The 25469-nt window shown below is 46.0% G+C and overlaps 1 protein-coding gene across 3 annotated transcripts in view; it reads right to left on the reverse strand.

Annotated features, from left to right (window-relative positions):
* Window positions 1-25469, reverse strand: part of MYLK (myosin light chain kinase) — a 270170-nt gene that overhangs the window by 64766 nt on the left and 179935 nt on the right. For 2 of the 3 annotated variants that reach the window (XM_073634486.1, XM_073634488.1), the window contains 3 exons: window positions 15877-15927; window positions 12082-12209; window positions 3412-3565 (listed from right to left, as the gene is read on the reverse strand). In XM_073634486.1, coding sequence (XP_073490587.1) covers window positions 3412-3565; window positions 12082-12209; window positions 15877-15927 — 333 coding nt within the window. The remainder of the gene's footprint in view (window positions 1-3411; window positions 3566-12081; window positions 12210-15876; window positions 15928-25469) is intronic. The other variant, XM_073634487.1, reaches the window with a different exon arrangement.

Raw genomic sequence — 25469 nt, forward strand, 5'->3', positions numbered from 1 at the left:
GTGGTCTGAGGAGGACTTTAATGCACACAGTGCTCTGGACGGTGGTCTGAGAAGGACTTTAATGCACACAGTGCTCTGGACGGTGGTCTGAGGAGGACTTTAATGCACACAGTGCTCTGGATGGTGGTCTGAGGAGGACTTTAATGCACACAGTGCTCTGGACGGTGGTCTGAGAAGGACTTTAATGCACACAGTGCTCTGGATGGTGGTCTGAGGAGGACTTTAATGCACACAATGCTCTGGACGGTAGTCTGAGAAGGACTTTAATGCACATAGTGCTCTGGACGGTGGTCTGAGAAGGACTTTAAAGCGGGGTTCCACCCAAATTTTGAACAATATCTGTATGTATTCTCTTCCTTGCCTAGATGCTGACATGCCGTTTAAAAAAATTTAAATCGCCGTAATTACCTTTTATTTTTCTATTCTTCTTTGCACTTCCTGGTTCTCCTCCCGTGGGAGTAGGCGTGTTTCTAGCCTCTCCCAGACTCCTGGGAGCTAGTCTCAGGCTTCCCAGGATGCCACTGAGCATGTGCGGGAATGAGCGGTGAATGCTGGGAGCACAGCATTCACCACATCCAGGAAATAAATGCTTGTGGGCTTCAAATGCCCATAATGAAGATGGAAACCGCCTGCAGTGAATAATATAAGTTATTCTTTCCGACGAAATCTGACACAGGCGGACATATTACACACAATATGTGAGTATGTAATGCTGAGAAGAAAAGTTTGTGAATGAACTCAAAAAAAAAAAAACGATAGATAGGTGGACCCCCGCTTTAAAGCACACAGTGCTCTGGACGGTGGTCTGAGGAGGCCTTTAATGCACATAGTGCTCTGGACAGTAGTCTCAGGATACCTTTATTGCACACAGTGCTGTGGACATGGACAGTCTGAGGAGGCCTGTAATGCATTGCACACAGTGCTCTGAATGGTGGTCTGAGGAGGCCTGTAATGCACACAGTGCTCTGGATGGTGGTCTGAGGAGGTCTTTAATGCAGACAGTGCTCTGGACGGTGGTTGTAATTCTACACAGTGCTCTGGACAGTGGTCTGAGGAGGCCTGTAATTCTACACAGTGCTCTGGATGGTGGTGTTAGAGGCCTGTAATGCTACATAGTCCTGTGGATGGTGGTCTGAGGGGAGGCTGGTAATGCACAGTGCTCTGAGATGGTGGTCTGAGAGGCCTGCAATGCTGCACAGTGCTGGATGGTGGTCTCATGTCTGAGGGATGACCTGTAATGCACAGTGCTCTGTATGCCGGTGTTTAGAGGAGGCCTGTAATGCACACACAGTGCTCTGGACAGACGATGATCTGAGGGGAGGCCTGTAATTGTAATGTACACACTCACAGTGCTCTTGTCTGCTCTGGACGATCGTTGTTGTTGTGATCCTTGTCGGGAAGGGTGCACAGTGCTGCTCTGCTCTGGACGATCGTCTGAGGACTCGGAGGAGGCCTGTAATGCTGAATGCACAGTGCTGCAACTGCTGCTACGTGATGAATGCTATGGACTCGACTCGCTTGCTTGCTGGGAGCAGGAGCAGGCGGAGCTCTGTGGAATCTGGAAGTTCTGAGGGTAAGCGTCCCCGCCTCACATTTTCGTTTAGTTTTCGTTCATTACCAAAAACAGAATTGATTTTCGTCGTAGTTTTTTATCATTGGATGAAAATGTGGTGTACTTTACGTTTTTGTTTTGTCACTGTTAAAATGCAGCTGACAACATTTACACTCCTGGGCTCGTCACTCACAGTCCTCTGTGCATGGAAAACTACAAGTCCTGGCAGCCTCTGCAGTTTTCAATGAATTACCCGGCACTGTGGAGCTCATTCATGTTTCCATCTGCTTACTCGGGCACACAGATACACTGACAGTGTGCAGGAGACCGGCATGGCACCCCCCATATCTGCTGATCCCGGGTGTAATGCTTTAGAGGCTCCAGAAACAGAAAATAACAAATGTTGATTTTTTTACATGTATTTTTTTTTTTTATTAAAAGGTGACCTTTATTTATCTCCTTAGTAACCCTTAATTAATGCTAATCGGCCCTAATTAACTCTTCCCTCCCCTTTTCCCCTTAGTTAATACTTCTAATATTTTGTTCACCGTTGTTATTTTTTTGTGTCTCTGCCGCTCTTCTTTTCTGCGAAAACCCAAAAATGGCAGAAATTGTTGAGCTATAGAGGAGCATTCAGAGGTGTCACTCTCCAGCCAATCGCAGTTCAGGGCGGAGCGACGCTGACAATGTAACACTTTGTTATTCTGATACTCCCAGGAAATCTCCCGATCGCACGGCTCATTGTATTCATATATAAAACGCACAGCGTGGGACGATTTTCCTAAAATAACCCCCAGGAATAGATAACAAGGCGAGATCAGCGCACGCCGCGCAACAGCTGCCACAACAAGCCGGGACCTTCAGGGAGGTCACCCTATAGAATATAAGGTCACTTGTATTCTGGGCTCTCATTGTTATCCCGGGGGGGGGGTCACTGATTTGTGATCAGATCTCATTATATCCTCTCTATTGGGAAGATCCCCCCCCTGCAGACAGCTGAGGATTATAAAGTTAGGTGGAGCGCCACTGTCTGCGGACAAATGTCCGTTCCATGCGGGAGAAAGGCAACCCGAAAAATATCTGATATAGATGGCAACACCCCCCCCCCCCCACACACACACACACACACACACACACGGGATCACATGACCAGGGGCGATGCACTTATCTCACATTATTACACAGGGCAATGCACTTATCTTTCATTATTGCACAGGGCGATGCACTTATCTCACATTAATACACAGGGCCAATGCACTTATCTTACATTATTGCATGGGGTGATGCACTTATCTCACATTAATACACAGGGCGATGCACTTATCTCACATTAATGCATGGGGTGATGCACTTATCTCACATTATTACACAGGGGAAATGCATTTATACCACATTAACACACAGGGGCAATGCACTCTAATCTCACATTATTACACAGGGTGATGCACTTATTTCACATTATTACACAGGGCAATGCACTTATCTTTCATTATTACACAGGGCGATGCACTTATCTTTCATTATTACACAGGGCGATGCACTTATCTTTCATTATTACACAGGGCGATGCACTTATCTTTCATTATTACACAGGGCGATGCACTTATCTTTCATTATTACACAGGGCGATGCACTTATCTTTCATTATTACACAGGGCGATGCACTTATCTTTCATTATTACACAGGGCGATGCACTTATATCACATTAATGCACAGGGACTATGCACTTATATTACATGATTACACAGGGGCACTTTACTTATCTCACATTATTACACAGGGGCAATGCACTTATTTCACATTATTACACAGGGGTGATGCCTCTTATCTCATACACCGAGGAGATGCCGGGACTCACCGAATACGGTCAGGTTGACCTGCGCTTGCTTGGAGCCATGTTTGTTCTCCACCACCAGCGTGTAGCAGCCGCAGTGCTCCTGGCGGGCACATGAGATGGTCAGTTTGCTGGAGTCCTCTGAGCTCTCCACCTTGATGAATTCACTGTCTTTGATCTGATGGTAGAGAGAGGGGGGTTAGAAGAAGTAAAGAGTCAATGGGCCCCCCAATGTGCACAGATAAGGGCCCCTGATGCAGACAGATAAAACACCAAATATACACACATGGGGTGCCTATATGTACAGAGATAGGGTCCCCGATGCAGACAGATGAAGCCCCCCAATGGACACAGATGGAGTTTCTCAATGTGAACAAACGAGGTCCCAACATACTCAAATGGGGCCCCCATTATACTCAGATGGGGCCCCTTGATGTGCAGAGGGCCCTGATGTAGTCAGATGAAGCTCCCAATATGCATAGATGAGGTTCCCCTCACCTCCTATGGGGTCTCTGAGACTCAAGGAGAAGGAAAATCTCTCCAACAGGGACAAAGACCCCAAAATCAGAATCTGACAGGGGTTCTACCCATTTCCTATACTATTTGGGCTTTAGATGCATTTAATTTTTGCCCTCATGCACACAGGCTGTTAAAATAACATTATGAAAACGCCAGTATCTTTGCAGTGATTTTTTTTAACTTTTTTCAGCGTTTTTGCAATAGCGTTTTTAGCGTTTTTGAGCGTTTTTGAGCGTTAGAGTGTTTTTACAGCTGAAAAACGTCTCTCAGAACCCACTGGTCCTGGGTTTTTTTTACAGCTTAACCACTTGCCGACCGCCTAACGTATATATACGTCGGCAGAATGGCACGGGCAGGCAGAATCACGTACCTGTACGTGATCTGCCTCCCGCGGGCGGGGGGTCCGATCGGACCCCCCCCCGGTGCCATCAGCGGTCGGCATCTGACTGGGAGCGTCGGGAGGCGAGGGGGAGACCATCCGATCGTGGCCCCCCCCTCGCGATCGCTCCCAGCCAATGGGAATCCTCCTCTGCCTGTGTGTAGTTTCACACAGGCAGAGGATGTGATGTCATCTCTCTTCGGTCTGGCAGTTTCCGTCCAGCGCCGAGGAGAGAAGACATGTAAGTCCACACAACACAAACACACACAGTAGAACATGCCAGGCATACTTTACACCCCCGATCGCCCCCCGATCGCCCCCCGATCCCCCCCCAATCACCCCCCCCCCTGTCACAAACTGACATTAGCAGTATTTTTTTTTTTTTTTTTTTTTTTTTCTGATTACTGCATAGTGTCAGTTTGTGACAGTTACAGTGTTAGGGCAGTGAATATTACCCCCCTTTAGGTCTAGGATACCCCCCTAACCCCCCCTAATAAAGTTTTAACCCCTTGATCACCCCCTGTCACCAGTGTCACTAAGCGATCCTTTTTCTGATCGCTGTATTAGTGTCGCTGGTGACGCTAGTTAGAGACGTAAATATTTAGGTTCGCCGTCAGCGTTTTATAGCGACAGGGACCCCCATATACTATCTAATAAAGGTTTTAACCCCTTGATTGCCCCCTAGTTAACCCTTTCACCACTGATCACCGTATAACTGTTACGGGTGACGCTGGTTAGTTCGTTTATTTTTTATAGTGTCAGGGCACCCGCCGTTTATTACCGAATAAAGGTTTAGCCCCCTGATCGCCCGGCGGTGATATGCGTCGCCCCAGGCAGCGTCAGATTAGCGCCAGTACCGCTAACACCCACGCATGCAGCATACGCCTCCCTTAGTGGTATAGTATCTGTACGGATCAATATCTGATCCAATCAGATCTATACTAGCGTCCCCAGCAGTTTAGGGTTCCTGAAAACGCAGTGTTAGCGGGATCAGCCCAGATACCCGCTAGCACCTGCGTTTTGCCCCTCTGCCCGGCCCACCCAAGTGCAGTATCGATCGATCACTGTCACTTACAAAACACTAAACGCATAACTGCAGCGTTCGCATAGTCAGGCCTGATCCCTGCGATCGCTAACAGTTTTTTTGGTAGCGTTTTGGTGAACTGGCAAGCACCAGCCCCAGGCAGCGTCAGATTAGCGCCAGTACCGCTAACACCCACGCACGCACCGTACACCTCCCTTAGTGGTATAGTATCTGATCGGATCAATATCTGATCTGATCAGATCTATACTAGCGTCCCCAGCAGTTTAGGGTTCCCACAAACGCAGTGTTAGCGGGATCAGCCCAGATACCTGCTAGCACCTGCGTTTTGCCCCTCCGCCCGGCCCGGCCCAGCCCAGCCCACCCAAGTGCAGTATCGATCGATCACTGACACTTACAAAACACTAAACGCATAACTGCAGCGTTCGCAGAGTCAGGCCTGATTCCTGCGATCGCTAACAGTTTTTCTGGTAGCGTTTTGGTGAACTGGCAAGCACCAGCCCCAGGCAGCGTCAGGTTAGCGCCAGTACCGCTAACACCCACGCACGCAGCATACGCCTCCCTTAGTGGTATAGTATCTGATCGGATCAATATCTGATCCGATCAGATCTATACTAGCGTCCCCAGCAGTTTAGGGTTCCCACAAACGCAGTGTTAGCTGGATCAGCCCAGATACCTGCTAGCACCTGCGTTTTGCCCCTCCGCCCGGCCCAGCCCAGCCCACCCAAGTGCAGTATCGATCGATCACTGACACTTACAAAACACTAAACGCATAACTGCAGCATTCGCAGAGTCAGGCCTGATCCTTGCGATCGCTAACAGTTTTTTTGGTAGCGTTTTGGTGAACTGGCAAGCACCAGCGGCCTAGTACACCCCGGTCGTAGTCAAACCAGCACTGCAGTAACACTTGGTGACGTGGCGAGTCCCATAAGTGCAGTTGAAGCTGGTGAGGTGACAAGCACAAGTAGTGTCCCGCTGCCACCAAAAAGACAAACACAGGCCCGTCGTGCCCATAGTGCCCTTCCTGCTGCATTCGCCAATCCTAATTGGGAACCCACCAATTCTGCAGCGCCCGTACTTCCCCCATTCACATCCCCAACCAAATGCAGTCGGCTGCATGAGAGGCATTTTCTTTATGTCCTCCCGAGTACCCCTACCCAACGAACCCCCCCAAAAAAGATGTTGTGTCTGCAGCAAGCGCGGATATAGGCGTGACACCCGCTATTATTGTCCCTCCTGTCCTGACAATCCTGGTCTTTGCATTGGTGAATATTTTGAACGCTACCATGCACTAGTTGAGTATTAGCGTAGGGTACAGCATTGCACAGACTAGGCACACTTTCACAGGGTCTCCCAAGATGCCATCGCATTTTGAGAGACCCGAACCTGGAACCGGTTACAGTTATAAAAGTTAGTTACAAAAAAAAAGTGTAAAAAAAAAAAAAAAAAAACCACATACAAAAATATAAAATAAAAAAAAAATAGTTGTCGTTTTATTGTTCTTTCTCTCTCTATTCTCTCTCTCTATTGTTCTGTTCTTTTTTACTGTATTCTATTCTGCAATGTTTTATTGTTATTATGTTTTATCATGTTTGCTTTTCAGGTATGCAATTTTTTATACTTTACCGTTTACTGTGCTTTATTGTTAACCATTTTTTTGTCTTCAGGTACGCCATTCACGACTTTGAGTGGTTATACCAGAATGATGCCTGCAGGTTTAGGTATCATCTTGGTATCATTCTTTTCAGCCAGCGGTCGGCTTTCATGTAAAAGCAATCCTAGCGGCTAATTAGCCTCTAGACTGCTTTTACAAGCAGTGGGAGGGAATGCCCCTCCCCCCCCCAACGTCTTCCGTGTTTTTCTCTGGCTCTCCTGTCCCAACAGGGAACCTGAGAATGCAGCCGGTGATTCAGCCAGCTGACCATAGAGCTGATCAGAGACCAGAGTGGCTCCAAACATCTCTATGGCCTAAGAAACCGGAAGCTACGAGCATTTTATGACTTAGATTTCGCTGGATGTAAACAGCGCCATTGGGAAATTGGGAAAGCATTTTATCACACCGATCTTGGTGTGGTCAGATGCTTTGAGGGCAGAGGAGAAATCTAGGGTCTAATAGACCCCAATTTTTGCAAAAAAGAGTACCTGTCACTACCTATTGCTATGATAGGGGATATTTACATTCCCTGAGATAACAATAAAAATGATTAAAAAAAAAAAAAAAATGAAAGGAACAGTTTAAAAATAAGATAAAAAAATAATAATAATAAAGAAAAAAAAAAAAAAAAAAAAAAAAGCACCCCTGTCCCCCCTGCTCTCGCGCTAAGGCGAACACAAGCGTCGGTCTGGCGTCAAATGTAAACAGCAATTGCACCATGCATGTGAGGTATCGCCGCGAAGGTCAGATCGAGGGCAGTAATTTTAGCAGTAGACCTCCTCTGTAAATCTATAGTGGTAACCTGTAAAGGCTTTTAAAAATGTATTTAGTTTGTCGCCACTGCACGTTTGTGCGCAATTTTAAAGCATGTCATGTTTGGTATCCATGTACTCGGCCTAAGATCATCTTTTTTATTTCATCAAACATTTGGGCAATATAGTGTGTTTTAGTGCATTAAAATGTAAAAAAGTGTGTTTTTTCCCCAAAAAATGCGTTTGAAAAATCGCTGCGCAAATACTGTGTGAAAAAAAAAAATGAAACACCCACCATTTTAATCTGTAGGGCATTTGCTTTAAAAAAAATATATAATGTTTGGGGGTTCAAAGTAATTTTCTTGCAAAAAAAAATTATTTTTTTATGTAAACAATAAGTGTCAGAAAGGGCTTTGTCTTCAAGTGGTTAGAAGAGTGGGTGATGTGTGACATAAGATTCTAGATGTTGTGCATAAAATGCCAGGACAGTTCAAAACCCCCCCAAATGACCCCATTTTGGAAAGTAGACACCCCAAGCTATTTGCTGAGAGTCATGTTGAGTCCATGGAATATTTTATATTGTGACACAAGTTGCGGGAAAGAGACAATTTTTTATTTTTTTTATTTTTTTTTGCACAAAGTTGTCACTAAATGATATATTGCTCAAACATGCCATGGGAATATGTGAAATTACACCCCAAAATACATTCTGCTGCTTCTCCTGAGTATGGGGATACCACATGTGTGGGACTTTTTGGGAGCCTAGCCGCGTACGGGACCCCGAAAACCAAGCACCGCCTTCAGGCTTTCTAAGGCCGTAAATTTTTGATTTCACTCTTCACTGCCTATCACAGTTTCGGAGGCCATGGAATGCCCAGGTGGCAAAAAAACCCCCCAAATGACCCCATTTTGGAAAGTAGACACCCCAAGCTATTTGCTGAGCGGTATAGTGAGTATTTTGCAGACCTCACTTTTTGTCACAAAGTTTTGAAAATTGAAAAAAGAAAAAAAAAATTTTTTTTTCTCGTCTTTCTTTATTTTCAAAAACAAATGAGAGCTGCAAAATACTCACCATGCCTCTCAGCAAATAGCTTGGGGTGTCTACTTTCCAAAATGGGGTCATTTGGGGGGGGGTTTGTGCCACCTGGGCATTCCATGGCCTCCGAAACTGTGATAGGCAGTGAGGAGTAAAATCAAAAATGTACGCCCTTAGAAATCCTGAAGGCAGTGATTGGTTTTCGGGGTCCCGTACGCGGCTAGGCTCCCAAAAAGTCCCACACATGTGGTATCCCCATACTCAGGAGAAGCAGCTAAATGTATTTTGGGGTGCAATTCCACATATGCCCATGGCCTGTGTGAGCAATATATCATTTAGTGACAACTTTGTGCAAAAAAAAAAAAAAAAAAAAAATTTGTCACTTTCCCGCAACTTGTGTCAAAATATAAAACATTCCATGGACTCAACATGCCTCAAAGCAAATAGCTTGGGGTGTCTACTTTCCAAAATGGGGTCATTTGGGGGGGTTTTATGTCATCTGGGCATTTTATGGCCTTCAAAACTGTGATAGGTAGTGAGGAGTAAAATCAAAAATGTACGCCCTTAGAAATCCTGAAGGCAGTGATTGGTTTTCGGGGCCCCGTACGCGGCTAGGCTCCCAAAAAGTCCCACACATGTGGTATCCCCATACTCAGGAGAAGCAGCTAAATGTATTTTGGGGTGCAATTCCACATATGCCCATGGCCTGTGTGAGCAATATATCATTTAGTGACAACTTTTTGTAATTTTTTTTTTTTTTTTTTTTTTTTTGTCATTGTTCAATCACTTGGGACAAAAAAAATGAATATTCAATGGGCTCAACATGCCTCTCAGCAAATTCCTTGGGGTGTCTACTTTCCAAAATGGGGTCATTTGTGGGGGTTTTGTACTGCCCTGCCATTTTAGTACCTCAAGAAACGACATAGGCAGTCATAAATTAAAGGCTGTGTAAATTCCAGAAAATGTACCCTAGTTTGTAGACGCTATAACTTTTGCGCAAACCAATAAATATACACTTATTGACATTTTTTTTACCAAAGACATGTGGCCGAATACATTTTGGCCTAAATGTATGACTAAAATTGAGTTTATTGGATTTTTTTTAGAACAAAAAGTAGAAAATATCATTTTTTTTCAAAATTTTCGGTCTTTTTCCGTGTATAGCGCAAAAAATAAAAACGGCAGAGGTGATCAAATACTATCAAAAGAAAGCTCTATTTGTGGGAAGAAAAGGACGCAAATTTCGTTTGGGTACAGCATTGCATGACCGCGCAATTAGCAGTTAAAGCGACGCAGTGCCGAATTGTAAAAAGTGCTCTGGTCAGGAAGGGGGTAAAACCTTCCGGGGCTGAAGTGGTTAAAAACGCCTATGCCACTTGCAGCTCAAAAACGCCTAGGTGGGCATGAAGCCATAGATTAACATAGACAGGCCTTTTTAAGCTGCAAAAAAAGCTCAAAAAAGCAGCTGTAAAAACGTCTGTGTGCATGAGGACTTTAAGTTGTCTATTTATAACTGTTCTATTATTTTATAGATAATATCAATATTTTTTTTTTATCTGCTGTAGACATATATACAATGTTGATATTTTTCGGATTATGGTGTTCCCCGTGGTCTCCCCTATGAAGGAAATTAACATCTGGTCTATGGGATGATTGCATTTTCTGATGTAAGGTTTATAGTAATCATCGTGGTGACCTTAAATAATAACCCTTTCATGACTAAGTGGATTTCTGACATTTGTTGCTTACAAGTTAAAATCCGTATTTTTTTGCTAGAAAATGAGTTAGAACCTCAAACATTATATATATATATATATATATATATATATATATATATATATATATATATATATATTTTAGCAGAGACCCTAGAGAATAAAATGGCGATCGTTGCAAATTTTTTATGTCACGCGGTATTTGCGCAGCGGTCTTTCACACGCAATTTTTTGGGAAAAAAAGACACCTTCACGAATTAGGTATGTGAGGTATGAAATACATGGCAGGAGACAGGTGATTGTTTAAACGCTAAAGTGTTTGTAAACCTATAAATGAAAAATGAACAAAGCATATCCTCCTATAGTGTGTGCTTATCTCAATCCAAAGCACGGAGTGCGATTTCTGTCTGCTGCCTCCTTCCTCTGCTACCTGCAGGTTTAAAGTCTGCCAGGTTATCCTGACACACAGAATCCCTGGAGATGCCCCCCTTACCCTCCTTCACTCCAGCACACAGAAGGCGATTGACACCCTCAGCTGTACAGGTTTCCCTGTGAGACTGTGTCCTTTCCCTCCACTCAGATCTCAAATTACACTCGGCTCCCTGCTCTATTCTGAGCATTGTGTGATATCAGATCTTCACCCACTGCCTGACAGAGCTGAGAAAAAAAACATTGATCTGTGTACTTTGAACAGCTGCAGAGCATAGAGGGATGCACATAAACAGGTAAAACTTACACTATATTATCAAAAGCAGTGTAACGCTCTGCCTTTACACGCACATGAACTTTAAAGAGGAACTGCAGTCTGCTCAGCAAGGTCCATAAAGACATGGGTGAGCGAGTTTGGGGTGGAGGAACTTGACTGGCCTGCACAGAGTCCTGACCTCAAACCCGATGGGATAAATTAGAGCGGAGACTGCGAGCCAGGCCTTCTCATCCAACATCAGCGCCTGACCTCACGAAATGCTCTTCTGGAAGGATGGTCAAACATTCCCATAGACACCCTCCTAAACCTTGCGGATGGCCTTCCCAGATGAGCTGAAGCTGCAAAGGGCGGGGCCGACTCAATATTGAACTCTACGGACGAAGACGCCATTAAAGTTCATGTGCGTGTAAAGGCAGGTGTCCCAATACTTTTGGTAATACAGTGAGTGTAGGAGGATTTGTTTCATCACCCGAGGCCAGTCATATCACCGGGGATATGGAAGGGTTTACAATCACTTTAATGTACAGGTTTGGATTTTACTAAATACTGTATGTTGTGGCACCATGTATGTTCTTTTACAATGTGTCTTTTTTTTTGTTTTCCCTTTTATAGTTTGAACTAGATGGACTTGTGTCTTTTTTCAACCTGACTAATTATGTAACATATATATAAATAAATACATTGTATATCTTTTAAAGTGGAAGTGTTACATGGAGTGTTCAATGCCTGCCACTAAATAAGTCCCAGCATATAACAAACATAACGTTGGTGATACGAGGGATGTGGTCCTGAAATCTCCCTCCAATCCCCTCCACATGTTCCAATCTTATTTGGTATCATCGATCAGTCTGATCACCGGCTCCATCATCTCATCACATCATCAATAATCACCTCTCTCTTGAACTTCATCCAGGTGCAGGTCATCGGCTGCATCCCCGCCACTTTGGACAGAAGCACCACGTTCTCCCCGGCGCGGACTCTCTGGTCTTCGGGAAATTGGAGGATTTGTGGTACAGAAGCTGAAGGGGGGGAAACAACACAAAATGTAACAACCAACAAACAAAACTCATCCTCATACAGGCAGTCAAGTTTTGGCGCTAATATTTTATAGAAGGACCCAATAATTTAACAAAAGTGAAAAAATCATTTGTATACAGTGCCTTGAAAAAGTATTCATACCCCTTGAAATTCCCCACATTTTGTCATGTTGCAACCAAAAACGTAAATGTATTTTATTGGGATTTTATGTGATAGACCAACACAAAGTGTCACATAATTGTGAAGTGGAAGGAAAATGATAAATGATACAAATAAATATGTGAAAAGTGTGGGGGAGGGGCATTTGTATGGCGCCCCCCGGAGTCAATACTTTGTAGAACCCCCTTTCTCTACAAGTCTTTTTGGGGAGGTCTCTACCAGCTTTAGACATCTAGAGAGGACATTTCTGCCCATTCTTCTTTGTAAAATATCTCAAGCTCTGTCAGATTGGATGGAGAGCGTCTGTGAACAGCAATTTTCAAGTCTTGCCACAGATTCTCAATGTGATTTAGGTCTGGACTGTGACTGGGCCATTCTAACACATGAATATGCTTTGATCTAAACCATTCCATTGTAGCTCTGGCTGGATGTTTCGGGTCGTTGTCCTGCTGGAAGGTGAACCTCCGCCCCAGTCTCAAGTCTTTTGTAGACTCTAACAGGTTTTCTTCTAAGATTCTCCTGTATTTGTCTCCATCCATCTTCCCATCAACTCTGACCAGCTTCCCTGTCCCTGCTGAAGAAAACCATCCCCACCACATGATGCTGCCACCACCATGTTTCACAGTGGGGATGGTGTGTTCAGGGTGATGTGCAGTGTTATTTTTCCCCCACACATAGCGTTTTGCTTTTAGGCCATAAAGTAGAATTTTGGTCTCATCTGACCAGAGCACCTTCTTCCACATGTTTGCTGTGTCCTCCACATGGCTTCTCACAAACTACAAACAGGACTTCTTATGACTTTCTTTCACCAATGTCTTTCTTCTTGTCACTCTTCCATAAAGGGCAGATTTGTGGAGAACACGACTAATAGTTGTCCTGTGGACAGATTCTCCCACCTGAGCTGTGGATCTCTGCAGATCCTCCAGAGTTACCATGGACCTCTTGGCTCTTCTCTGATGAATGTTCTCCTTGCCCGGCCGGTCAGTTTAGGTGGACGGCCATGTCTTGGTAGGTTTGCAGTTGTGCCATACTCTTTCCATTTTCTGATGATGGATTGAACAGAGCTCCGTGAGATGTTCAAAGCTTGGGAGATTTATTTATAACCAAACCCTGCTTTATACTTCTCCACAACTTTATCCCTGACCTGTCTGGTGTGTTCCTTGGCCTTCATGATGCTGTTTGTTCACTGAGGTTCTCTAACAAACCTCTGAGGGCTTCACAGAGCAGCTGTATTTATACTGATATTAAATGACACACAGGTGGACTCTAATTACTAATTAGGTGACTTCTAAAGGCAATTGGTTCCTCTAGATTTTAGTTAGAGGTATCAAAGTAAAGGGGGCTGAATACAAATGCCCCCCACACTTTTTAGATATTTATTTGTAAAAAATGTTGAAAACCATTCATCACTTTCAAAGTTACATAGTTAGTCAGGTTGAAAAAAGACACAAAGTCCATCTAGTTCAACCATAAAAAAATAAATAAATAAAATAAAAAATATCATACAATCCCATATACCCAGTTTCCTTCCACTTCACATTTATGTGACACTTTGTGTTGTTCAATCACATGAAATCCCAATAAAATACATTTACGTTTTTGGTTGTAACATGAATAAATGTGGAAAATTTCAAGGGGTGTGAATACTTTTTCAAGGCACTGTATATGAATATATATCATGTGATCCTTATGCCAAAGAGGGAATTTCCCCTGGAGAGATTTCCTCTCACTTCCTGTTGACTCTCTGGGACAGGAAGCGATTCTTCCCAATGACAGCATTACAAACCTCATAATGATTCGGAACTTTCCCAAAAATAAAAAGGAAAAAAAAAAGTTTGGATTGGAGCTCTACTTTATGGTGACTCCGCCTGGGGTCATAGGGCGTGGTTACTTTTGAGTGACTTCCCAAAATATAACAAACACCCACCAAAATGAAATAAAGCATTATAGAAAGTGTAATATTATTATAGTATAACTTACATCCTCATTTATTACAATATCACAGTATCATCACATTGTATCATTATAGCATGATCATATTATCTGATTGCCACCAGTATTGGCGGCTTCTATTGTCGCTACTATTTAAGTCAGGGGCGTTGCTAGGTTTACAAAAGATCTGGGGCTAGAGCCCATAGCAGCGTAGTAAAGAAAGTCATACGCTTGGGCGGGCATACACATGTATATACAGTAATACACGTGTGTGTGTATATATCCCCAGAGAGCCCCCCCACTTACATCAGGGTTCCCAGAGAGCCCCCCTTACATCAGGGTCCCCAGAGAGCCCCAACCTTAAATCAGAGTTCCCAGAGAGCCTCCCCCTTGCATCAGGGTCCCCAGAGAGCCCCCCACTTACACCAGGGTCCCCAGAGAGCCTCCTCCTTACATCAGAGTCCCCAGAGAGCCCCAACCTTAAATCAGAGTCCCCAGAGAGCCTCCCCCTTGCATCAGGGTCCCCAGAGAGCCCCCCACTTACACCAGGGTCCCCAGAGAGCCTCCCAATTACATCAGGGTCCCCAGAGAGCCTCCCACTTACATCAGAGTCTCCAGAGAGCCTCCCCCTTGCATCAGGGTCCCCAGAGAGCCCCCCACTTACACCAGGGTCCCCAAAGAGCCCCCCTTACATCAGGGTCCCCAGAGAGCCCCAACCTTAAATCAGAGTCCCCAGAGAGCCTCCCCCTTGCATCAGGGTCCCCAGAGAGCCCCCCACTTACACCAGGGTCCCCAGAGAGCCTCCCACTTACACCATGGTCCCCAGAGAGCCTCCCACTTACATCAGAGTCCCCAGAGAGCCTCCCCCTTACATCAGAGTTCCCAGAGAGCCCCCCACTTACATCAGGGTCCCCAGAGAGCCTCCCCCTTAAATCAGGGTCCCCAGAGAGCCTCCCCCTTAAATCAGGGTTCCCCAGAGAGCCTCCCCCTTAAATCTGGGTCCCCAGAGAGCCCCCCACTTACATCAGGGTCCCCAGAGAGCCTCCCCCTTACACCAGGGTCCCCAGAGAGACTCCCCCTTGCATCAGGGGCGTTGCTAGGTCTACAGCCCATAGCAACGAGGTAAGAAAGTCATACGCTTGGGCGGGCGTACACATGTATATACAGTAATATACGTGTGTGTGTATATATCCCCAGAGAGCCCCCCCCACTTACATAAGGGTTCCCAGAGAGCCTCCCTTACATTAAGGTCCCCAGAGAGCCTCCCCCTTGCATCAGGGTCCCCAGAGAGCCCCCCACTTACATCAGGGTCCCCAAAGAGCCTCCCCCTTGCATTAGGGTCCCCAGAGAGCCCCCCACTTACATCAGGGTCTCCAGAGAGCCTCCCCTCCCCTTGGGGACCATTGCAGAGACTCTGGGCTATGGGCCCCAGATTCGGGACTATAGCCCCAAAAGCCACCCCCTAGAGACGCCACTGGTCTAAGTATTGATCAATGTTGGGGAATCCTGATTGGCATTCTTCACAGAATGGGAGGGAGGGGCCGTCAATCCTTCTACCTGCTTTAGGGGGGGTCTTCGGAGCTGGCTTCTTCTTGATGGTGGCCCCATCTGGAAGGAAAGCGCAAGGGACTCATTACAAGTCTTTAATGAGGGCGGGAGGAGAGGCGGAGCCATGCTGCGATATGATGCGATAGATGGATTCCAGGTGGATCTGCTCCATGTTACATGATGGATATGAGATGGGATTAGTAGCCATGAAGATACATTATAAGCGGAGGTCACCGGGGGGGCGCTCCAGTCACTGTGGCATGAAGCCGCTACATGACGATGCCTGTGATGTCATCGCTGCCTTTCTCTTACAAAGAAGTGCCGCGGCAGTTTACAAAGGAGTTGCTCTTGGCGACACTTCTCGTAATAACGGCGATGCATCTCATGCGGTTAAAATAAGCGGCTGCTCGGTGGACAATTCATGACGGATGAAATTAAAAAGAGAGATGAGGATGAGGATGGAGGGCGGAGAAAACTATGTTCACATTCAGAAATAAAATCCTTTTATAAAATTGTTACATTTGTTACCAAAGTTTGTAACAAAAACAATAACAAAATAACAAAAACAATACAGATCAAGTAAAAACACTTCCTGCTATTGGCCCCTTCACATTGATCAGGTTTTCAGTAAAAAAAAAGCAGAAGGAAAACGTACCCCGATAAATATTACGGAACTCTTCACGTCAGTCGGTTGCGTTTTTAAAAGTCCTGCTTGCTGCATTTTTGGTTTGAAACCGCACCTCTCCATTGAAAACGCATGAAAAACGCATTGAGATTTATGCTCTTCCTCCACCTCCACTCTGAATGGAAGCGCTGCCCCCCCCCCCATTCCAGAGATTGGCCCCCCCTGTCCATACACTCCCACCGCGCTGCGCATTCCGGAGACCTCGTCTTTTCCTGGACAGAACGCCATATTTAGACTGGAAAAGGTCACCGGAGGATTCCTAAGTGGCTTTAAAATGTCAAAATTGAATTGATGGAGAACAACTTTCAATGTTTACCAGGAATTTTAAGTGAGATGTGATGGCTCCTTAATCATCGAACGTTTCATGGAAAACAATCTGTCATTGAAGACAACATTTTTTTGGCATAAAGAGGAAGAGCAGGGAGGAGTCCCGAGACTCTCAGAAGATCATACTCAGCATCAGGACACCCTAAAACCAGGCCCATAAAAGTCTCTTTATTACGCCAAATTTAATCAGCAATAATTGAAGAAAGCAGGAAAGACACAAACACACACAATAAAAATGTTTCTTTATGTGTTGTGACACCAATGATGGGGCACTATTCCTCCCACTGACACCAATGATGGGACACTATTCCTTCCATTGACACCAATGATGAGGCACTATTCCTCCCACTGACACCAGTGATGGGGCACTATTCCTCCCACTGACACCAATGATGGGGCACTATTCCTCCCACTGACGCCAATGATGGGGCACTATTCCTCCCACTGACACCAATGATGGGGCACTATTCCTCCCACTGACACCAATGATGGGGCACTATTCCTCCCACTGACACCAATGATGGGACACTATTCCTCCCACTGACACCAATGATGGGGCACTTCTCCTCCCACTGACACCAATGATGGGGCACTATTCCTCCCACTGACACCAAGGATGGGGCACTATTCCTCCCACTGACACCAATGATGGGACACTATTCCTCCCACTGACACCAAGGATGGGGCACTATTCCTCCCACTGACACCAATGATGGGGCACTATTCCTCCCACTGACACCAATGATGGGACACTATTCCTCCCACTGACACCAATGATTGGACACTATTCCTCCCACTGACTCCAATGATGGGGCACTATTCCTCCTACTGACTCCAATGAGTCAAGAATACTCACCCCCCCCCAATAAAAAAATTAAGCACTAATCTGCATGTGGACTACTAAGCATAAATCCCCCCTCCGCCCAGTACATATCTACCCCCTGCTGAAATCCCCCTCCTAGCGCAAATCTTTGCTCCTCCCCCTTTCCCAAATCTCCCCAGCACTAATGCACCCCCCCCCTAAAAAAATCCCTTCTCCTAGCGCAAATCTTTGCTCCTCCCCCTTTCCCAAATCTCCCCAGCACTAATGCGCCCCCCCCTAAAAAAATCCCTTCTCCTAGCGCAAATCCTCTACCCCTCAAATTTCCCTTCCGAGTACACATTCATCTTCTCCCCCAGCACGATTTCTTCCTATTCCTCTTCTATTGTATCCTACTCCTAGCAAAAATACCCCCCCCCCAATCATCCCTACTAGCACAAATCCCCCCAAAATATTTTCCCTCCTAGCATACTTCTCGTACCCCCTACCCATATCACCTCTTCTAGCACAACCCCCCCCCTCCCCCAATTCACCCTCCTAACACAAATCCTCTTCCCCATCGCCCCTTCCAACAAAAATCCCCCTAATTCACCATTCCTAGCAGCCCCCCCCCCCACCAAATTTTCCCTCCCAGAACAATTACGATCCCCTGCAGCTCCCCGAATTCCCACTCCCAACACCAATCTCCTCTCCCCCAATCTCCTCATGGCACACCCCACCACACATGATACCACAATGCCCAGGGCAGCCATCCCTCCAGCCCACCCCTTGTCCCGGCCCTGATCCCACCTCTTCTGCTCCACTCGGCTCTGTGCCGCCTTTGCCCGGACACCTGCTGCCATTTCCGGCACCGGAAGTTTTTGCACTTTTGCTTTGATTAACCCAAAAAAGGTTTTCTTCTTTTATGTTGACATTTTATGTCTTTTACCTGCCTCAAGTCCTCTGCGTGGGATTTATATGCTCAGCTTGTACTTTGTTATTCTCAATAAAGACTATTGTACCAGAAAATGGAAACGTTTTATTTAAAATATTCATTAGCGGGTTAAGTGGGGCCATGGAAGGAAAAACATAAACGGATAAAACTTGAGCTCTAAACTTCCACTGCTTAGCAGAAAGATAAAAATAGTGAGAAGAACCGATTCCTCGGCTGTAATTGAAATCCTAAAACTGAGCCAATCTGTCATGGGACCCCCTGGGAGGAAACCTTCACTTCATGTTTATTTCCGACATTTCCCTTCAAAGCTTCAAAGCCGACGACGATCATTGTGAGCGAGCGAGGAGAAATACTGAAAATACCCGTATAGAGGTCAGAATACGTGTGTATAGGGGAGTGCGGAGGGTTAAAGGAGAAAACCCAAAATCATAGAAACTGCAATATAATCATTTTATTTCCAAAGTAATTTTTCATTTTTTAAAAATATGCCGATTTCAGTAAAATTATCATTGGTGATTTGACTTGAAAGGTCTTGTTATAAGGGATTCCCACCATCCCTGTGCTGAGTTCCCGGGTCTGTACACCCGCTGTGCCCATTATGAGGGGTTCCCACCATCCCTGTGCTGAGTTCCCGGGTCTGTACACCCGCTGTGCCCATTATGAGGGGTTCCCACCATCCCTGTGCTGAGTTCCTGGGTCTGTACACCCGCTGTGCCCATTATGAGGGATTCCCACCATCCCTGTGCTGAGTTCCCGGGTCTGTACACCCACTGTGCCCATTATGAGGGGTTCCCACCATCCCTGTGCTGAGTTCCCGGGTCTGTACACCCACTGTGCCCATTATGAGGGGTTCCCACCATCCCTGTGCTGAGTTCCCGGGTCTGTACACCCGCTGTGCCCATTATGAGGGGTTCCCACCATCCCTATGCTGAGTTCTGGGGTCTGTACACCCCCTGTGCCGATTATGAGGGGTTCCCACCATCCCTATGCTGAGTTCTGGGGTCTGTACACCCGCTGTGCCCATTATGAGGGGTTCCCACCATCCCTGTGCTGAGTTCCCGGGTCTGTATACCTGCTGTGCCCATTATGAGGGGTTCCCACCATCCCTGTGCTGAGTTCTGGGGTCTGTACACCCGCTGTGCCCATTATGAGGGGTTCCCACCATCCCTGTGCTGAGTTCCCGGGTCTGTACACCCGCTGTGCCCATTATGAGGGGTTCCCACCATCCCTGTGCTGAGTTCCCAGGTCTGTACACCCGCTGTGCCCATTATGAGGGGTTCCCACCATCCCTGTGCTGAGTTCCCGGGTCTGTACACCCGCTGTGACCATTATGAGGGGTTCCCACCATCCCTGTGCTGAGTTCCCGGGTCTGTACACCCGTTGTGCCCACTATGAGGGGTTCCCACCATCCCTGTGCTGAGTTCTGGGGTCTGTACACCCGCTGTGCCCATTATGAGGGGTTAATTTTTTTTATTGAAAAAATCTTACAAACAACAACTTATATACAATAAAACCATAATAAATAAATAAAACATATTTACAAAATAATTGAATATGATAATACAAAACAAGAACATAATAAATGGTACAAACCAAATTGCGCACAACACAATCCCTACGGGAGAGCCAGACTAAGGAACATCACCGTCACCATGCATGGAGCCTTTTATCAAAAATATACTTGATCCTGAAAATCTAGGGGAGTGAATCAAGAATACAAAGAAAAGCCGCACACCCCGAGATCAACAGGCAGCAGCTACAGAGTCCAGATATTCCTCCACGCCCTTATCCAGGCCTCCTGCTGCCACCTGCCTTTCTCAAGACCCCAAATCTTCCCAACCTCACCCAGAATGTCCTGCACCACCACTTCCACAGGGAGGATTTTACTCCGTAAGGATACCTGACATCGTGCACTCCACGTGAAATAACGGACTACTAGACTAACTAATTTCCAAATCATAATCCCAATGAGTCTGGAATGCCCCCTACACCCACTCTGCATAACTCATATGGAGGAGGAAGGGTATACTCAGAGCCCTCCCAACCCTCTTGTACACCTCTATATTTAAAGGCCACTGAAGTAGAAAGTGATCCATGGACTCCACCACTCCTCCACACTCCACTCTCCGGCAGCCCCGATCACTCATGGAAAGAAACTTCAAGTTGCCCTTTACATATAGTTTTGCATGAAAGGCAAGCCAAGCCTGATCCCTAAACTTCATTGGGATTCTCTCCAAATTAATCAATCGCAAACCCACCCCCAAAACCAGGCTTGGGCAATCCCTCAAGGCCAGTGGCTCGCAAAAAGCAGAGCTCATGATCCGCTTCTCAAGAAGTTTCCTTGGAAGAGATCTGACTTCTCCTGCTGTTACTTGCCACTGCCGAAGCATTTTCAAAACGGGGCAACATAACCTGGGAGCTTATCATGCTTATGAGGGGTTCCCACCACTCCTGAGACAGATCTCTGCGGTATGGATGGCAGAACCCATTAGAGGGCCCCTGTAATAATGATTCTATACTAGCTCCTCTCTGTTCTTTGCTGTCTCGTATTCTCGGTATTGCGCTCTGTCCTTGGTGAGCAGATAGAAGCCACATAAAAGTCAAGTGCCGCATCTTCTAAGTATTTGCTCTGCTCACCATCCCGTCTGACATTAAATATACAAACGTCTGCGGGAGATTTATGGGTTCTCCATTTTAGCGCTTTCTCCAGTAGCTGGAGAGGGGGGCGGAGACTTCACGGGAATAAAACGTTCTCCTGGCGTATTTCACCGTTCATGTTTATACATCCAGAAGATTCCGCTGCCTGGGAGAAAAATGCTCATCCTAAAATAGAAGATCCTAAACCATCTAATGTCAGCACTGTGCCAGGCCTGCCACAGGCGGCGTATGAGCAATGCAGCGAACGTGCAGACAATCGTTACATAATTCTGTCTGCAGGAAATGATTCTGATCAATGGAGTGAAATTCTTCAACACAAACACAAACTAATGAATAGAAGCTCATTAGGGTGCATAAGAAGCAATAGGATTGCGGGGGAAACAATTCGTCTTTTTGAATACCTACAGCGGGGGGGAATAATGATCGGCTCCCCCTGCAGATTGTGTAGATTTGCCCACCATGATACATTTATATTTAGGGTGGAACATTTAACATGGTGCCAAGATGCAGAAAGATCGTCGATATAACCCCTCCGACCATTAGCAAACCGAACGTTCCAAAAATGACATTTTTCAAACAAAATTCTACTGGTGTTTGGCCACAGCGGAGATATCAGAAGGAATTATTTCATAATTATTATGTGTTTTCTCCTTTGGAGCATTACCCCGACGCGCCCCTCGCACCTGTACACCAACCGGTGTAAAAATAATAAAGTTTAAAAAATAATAAAGTTATTGGAGTCTTGGAGGAAATCCACGAGTGACCAGCAGTGAGGGGGTTAAGTTCCCTCTGTGCCCCGGATTCCGCTCTCCCACACAGGATGTTCACATGACCCGCGACAAAGGGTTAAGGAAACACATGGAATCCATCATTAGGACTGGACACCAGTGTCAGCGACATTCGCAGCCTCTGCACACAGCCCACAGATGGAAGCAGACGGATTAAAGGGTCACACCGCTTTTGTAACTAAGTTATACTGTCAGGTGGGGCATAAAACACAAGATTTATTTGTCTCCCGTATTGCTCCCTGCGCAGGCTCTGGAGATATCTATCTTGCCATTAGATAACATTGTGGCACTGCTGTGAGAAGGTGCGCATTGCTCGGCGAAGAGCTGACACTCCATTCCGTCTAAATTTACCACAACAACAAGCAAATTCAGGGGATTTCTCTCTGGGTACAAATGATACTTCAAGAGCCATACTAAGAGAACAAGCTCCATGATTCACACATTATGGACCTATCAGAGGGACGGAGGGACCTATCAGAGGAACAGAGGGATCTATCATAGGGATGGAAGGATCAATCAGAGGGATGGAAGGATCAATCAGAGGGATGGAAGGATCAATCAGAGGGATGGAAGGATCAATCAGAGGGATGGAGGGATCAATCAGAGGGATGGAGGGATCTATCAGAGGGATGGAGGGATCTATCAGAGGGATGGAGGCATATATCAGAGGGATGGAGGCATATATCAGAGGGATGGAGGGATCTATCAGAGGGGTGGAGAGATTATCAGAGGGATGGAGGGATCAATTAGAGGGATGGAGGGATCTATCAGAGAGGTGGAGGGATCTATCAGAGGAGTGGAGGGATCTATCAGAGGGATGGAGGGATCTATCAGAGAGGTGGAGGGATCTATCAGAGAGGTGGAGGGATCTATCAGAGGGGTGGAGGGATCTATCAGAGGGGTGGAGGGATCTATCAGAGGGATAAAGGGATCTATCAGGGGATGAAGGGATCTATCAGAGGGATGGAGGGATCTATCAGAGGGGTGGAAGGACCTATCAGAGGGGTGAAGGGATCTATCAGAGGGGTGAAGGGATCTATCAGAGGGATGGAGGGATCTATCAGAGGGATGGAGGGATCTATCAGAGGGGTGGAGGGATCTATCAGAGGGGTGGAGGGATCTATCAGAGGGGTGGAGGGATCTGTCAGAGGGATGGAGGGATCTATCAGAGGGGTGGAGGGATCTATCAGAGGGATGGAGGGATCTATCAGAGGGGTGGAGGGATCTATCAGAGGGATGGAGGGATCTATCAGAGGGGTGGAGGGATCTATCAGAGGGGTGGAGGGATCTATCAGAGGGGTGGAGGGATCTATCAGAGGGATGGAGGGATCTATCAGAGGGGTGAAGGGATCTATCAGAGGGATGGAGGGATCTATCAGAGAGGTGGAGGGATCTATCAGAGGGGTGGAGGGATCTATCAGAGGGGTGGAGGGATCTATCAGAGGAGTGGAGGGATCTATCAGAGGGATGGAGGGATCTATCAGAGGGATGGAGGGATCTATCAGAGGGATGGAGGGATCTATCAGAGGGATGGAGGGATCTATCAGAGGGATGGAGGGATCTATCAGAGGGATGGAGGGATCTATCAGAGGGATGGAGGGATCTATCAGAGGGATGGAGGGATCTATCAGAGGGGTGGAGGGATCTATCAGAGGGATGGAGGGATCTATCAGAGGGATGGAGGGATCTATCAGAGGTGTGGAGAGATCTATCAGAGGGGTGGAGGGATCTATCAGAGGGGTGGAGGGATCTATCAGAGGGATAAAGGGATCTATCAGGGGATGAAGGGATCTATCAGAGGGATGGAGGGATCTATCAGAGGGGTGGAAGGACCTATCAGAGGGGTGAAGGGATCTATCAGAGGGGTGAAGGGATCTATCAGAGGGATGGAGGGATCTATCAGAGGGATGGAGGGATCTATCAGAGGGATGGAGGGATCTATCAGAGGGGTGGAGGGATCTATCAGAGGGGTGGAGGGATCTATCAGAGGGATGGAGGGATCTATCAGAGGGGTGAAGGGATCTATCAGAGGGATGGAGGGATCTATCAGAGGGGTGAAGGGATCTATCAGAGGGGTGAAGGGATCTATCAGAGGGGTGAAGGGATCTATCAGAGGGATGGAGGGATCTATCAGAGGGGTGGAGGGATCTATCAGAGGGGTGGAGGGATCTATCAGAGGGATGGAGGGATCTATCAGAGGGATGGAGGGATCTATCAGAGGGATGGAGGGATCTATCAGAGGGGTGAAGGGATCTATCAGAGGGGTGAAGGGATCTATCAGAGGGGTGAAGGGATCTATCAGAGGGATGGAGGGATCTATCAGAGGGGTGGAGGGATCTATCAGAGGGGTGGAGGGATCTATCAGAGGCGTGGAGGGATCTATCAGAGGGATGGAAGGATCTATCAGAGGGATCAATTGATTACTGTGATTGGCTGTCAAAGTGATCATTAGTGGGGACTGAGCGCTGTCTGCGATAGATGAAAGCGCGCATTCAGCACAGAAACATCCATCGACCAGCGACACGTATGTGTGGGTGGGAGGAGTTAAAGTCTATACTTTTTCCGCCACACATACATGTCATGCGATTGGTAACAGAATAAATAAGTAATATTGAGTAGAATCTTTGCCCACATCTGATCAGCCGCTGTGAACCAAAAACTATTATTTTCCAATGTATCACTTCTGAGGATAAAAAAAAAAATACATTTCATTTTACAAAAGAAGAAAAAAGTTACATTGTTACAATGTAGGTGAACACGGATAATGATTCCTCTCGGTAAAGCGCCATTGTATTGGGTTCAGGAAGCGGAAAACTGCCAAGTATTAGTTCTGATATGTAATGGTAAGAAAGCGGATGGAATGACAGGTCCTCGTTAGGAAGGAGCCAATGAGAGAAGGAACATGCACATACACAATACAATCATCTCATCATTTCACATAGAATCATTTAATGAGCACAAGTAAAACATTTAAAAATGGGAAACTTCTTCATCTTTATCCCTTGTCTATGTTCATGTTTATTTGATAGGGTGTAGAGGGCGCTCTATAACATTAATTAATTGTACAAACAGAATTATTGGATGAATTCAATTCAAACAATAAACATTGTAAAAAATAAAGTGCAATATGTTTACAATGTTTATTGTTTGAATTGAATTCATCCAATAATTCTGTTTGTACAATTAATTATTGTTTTAGAGCGCCCTCTACACCCTATCAAATCAGTATTTTGAGAATCACCACTTAATTAGGGGAGCAGCTGTCTTTTTAAGTTTGTTATATTTCACTTATTGTTAATTAGTTTGGTGCGGAGTTTACCCACTTTTTTTTTCACATATGTCCATGTTTAAGCTGGTCACATGACCTCTGCTCCAGGTTTCCTGCCTCAG

This window comes from Aquarana catesbeiana, linkage group LG06, assembly GCF_042186555.1.
Source record: "Aquarana catesbeiana isolate 2022-GZ linkage group LG06, ASM4218655v1, whole genome shotgun sequence".
In the NCBI taxonomy this organism is placed as follows: Eukaryota; Metazoa; Chordata; class Amphibia; order Anura; family Ranidae; genus Aquarana; species Aquarana catesbeiana.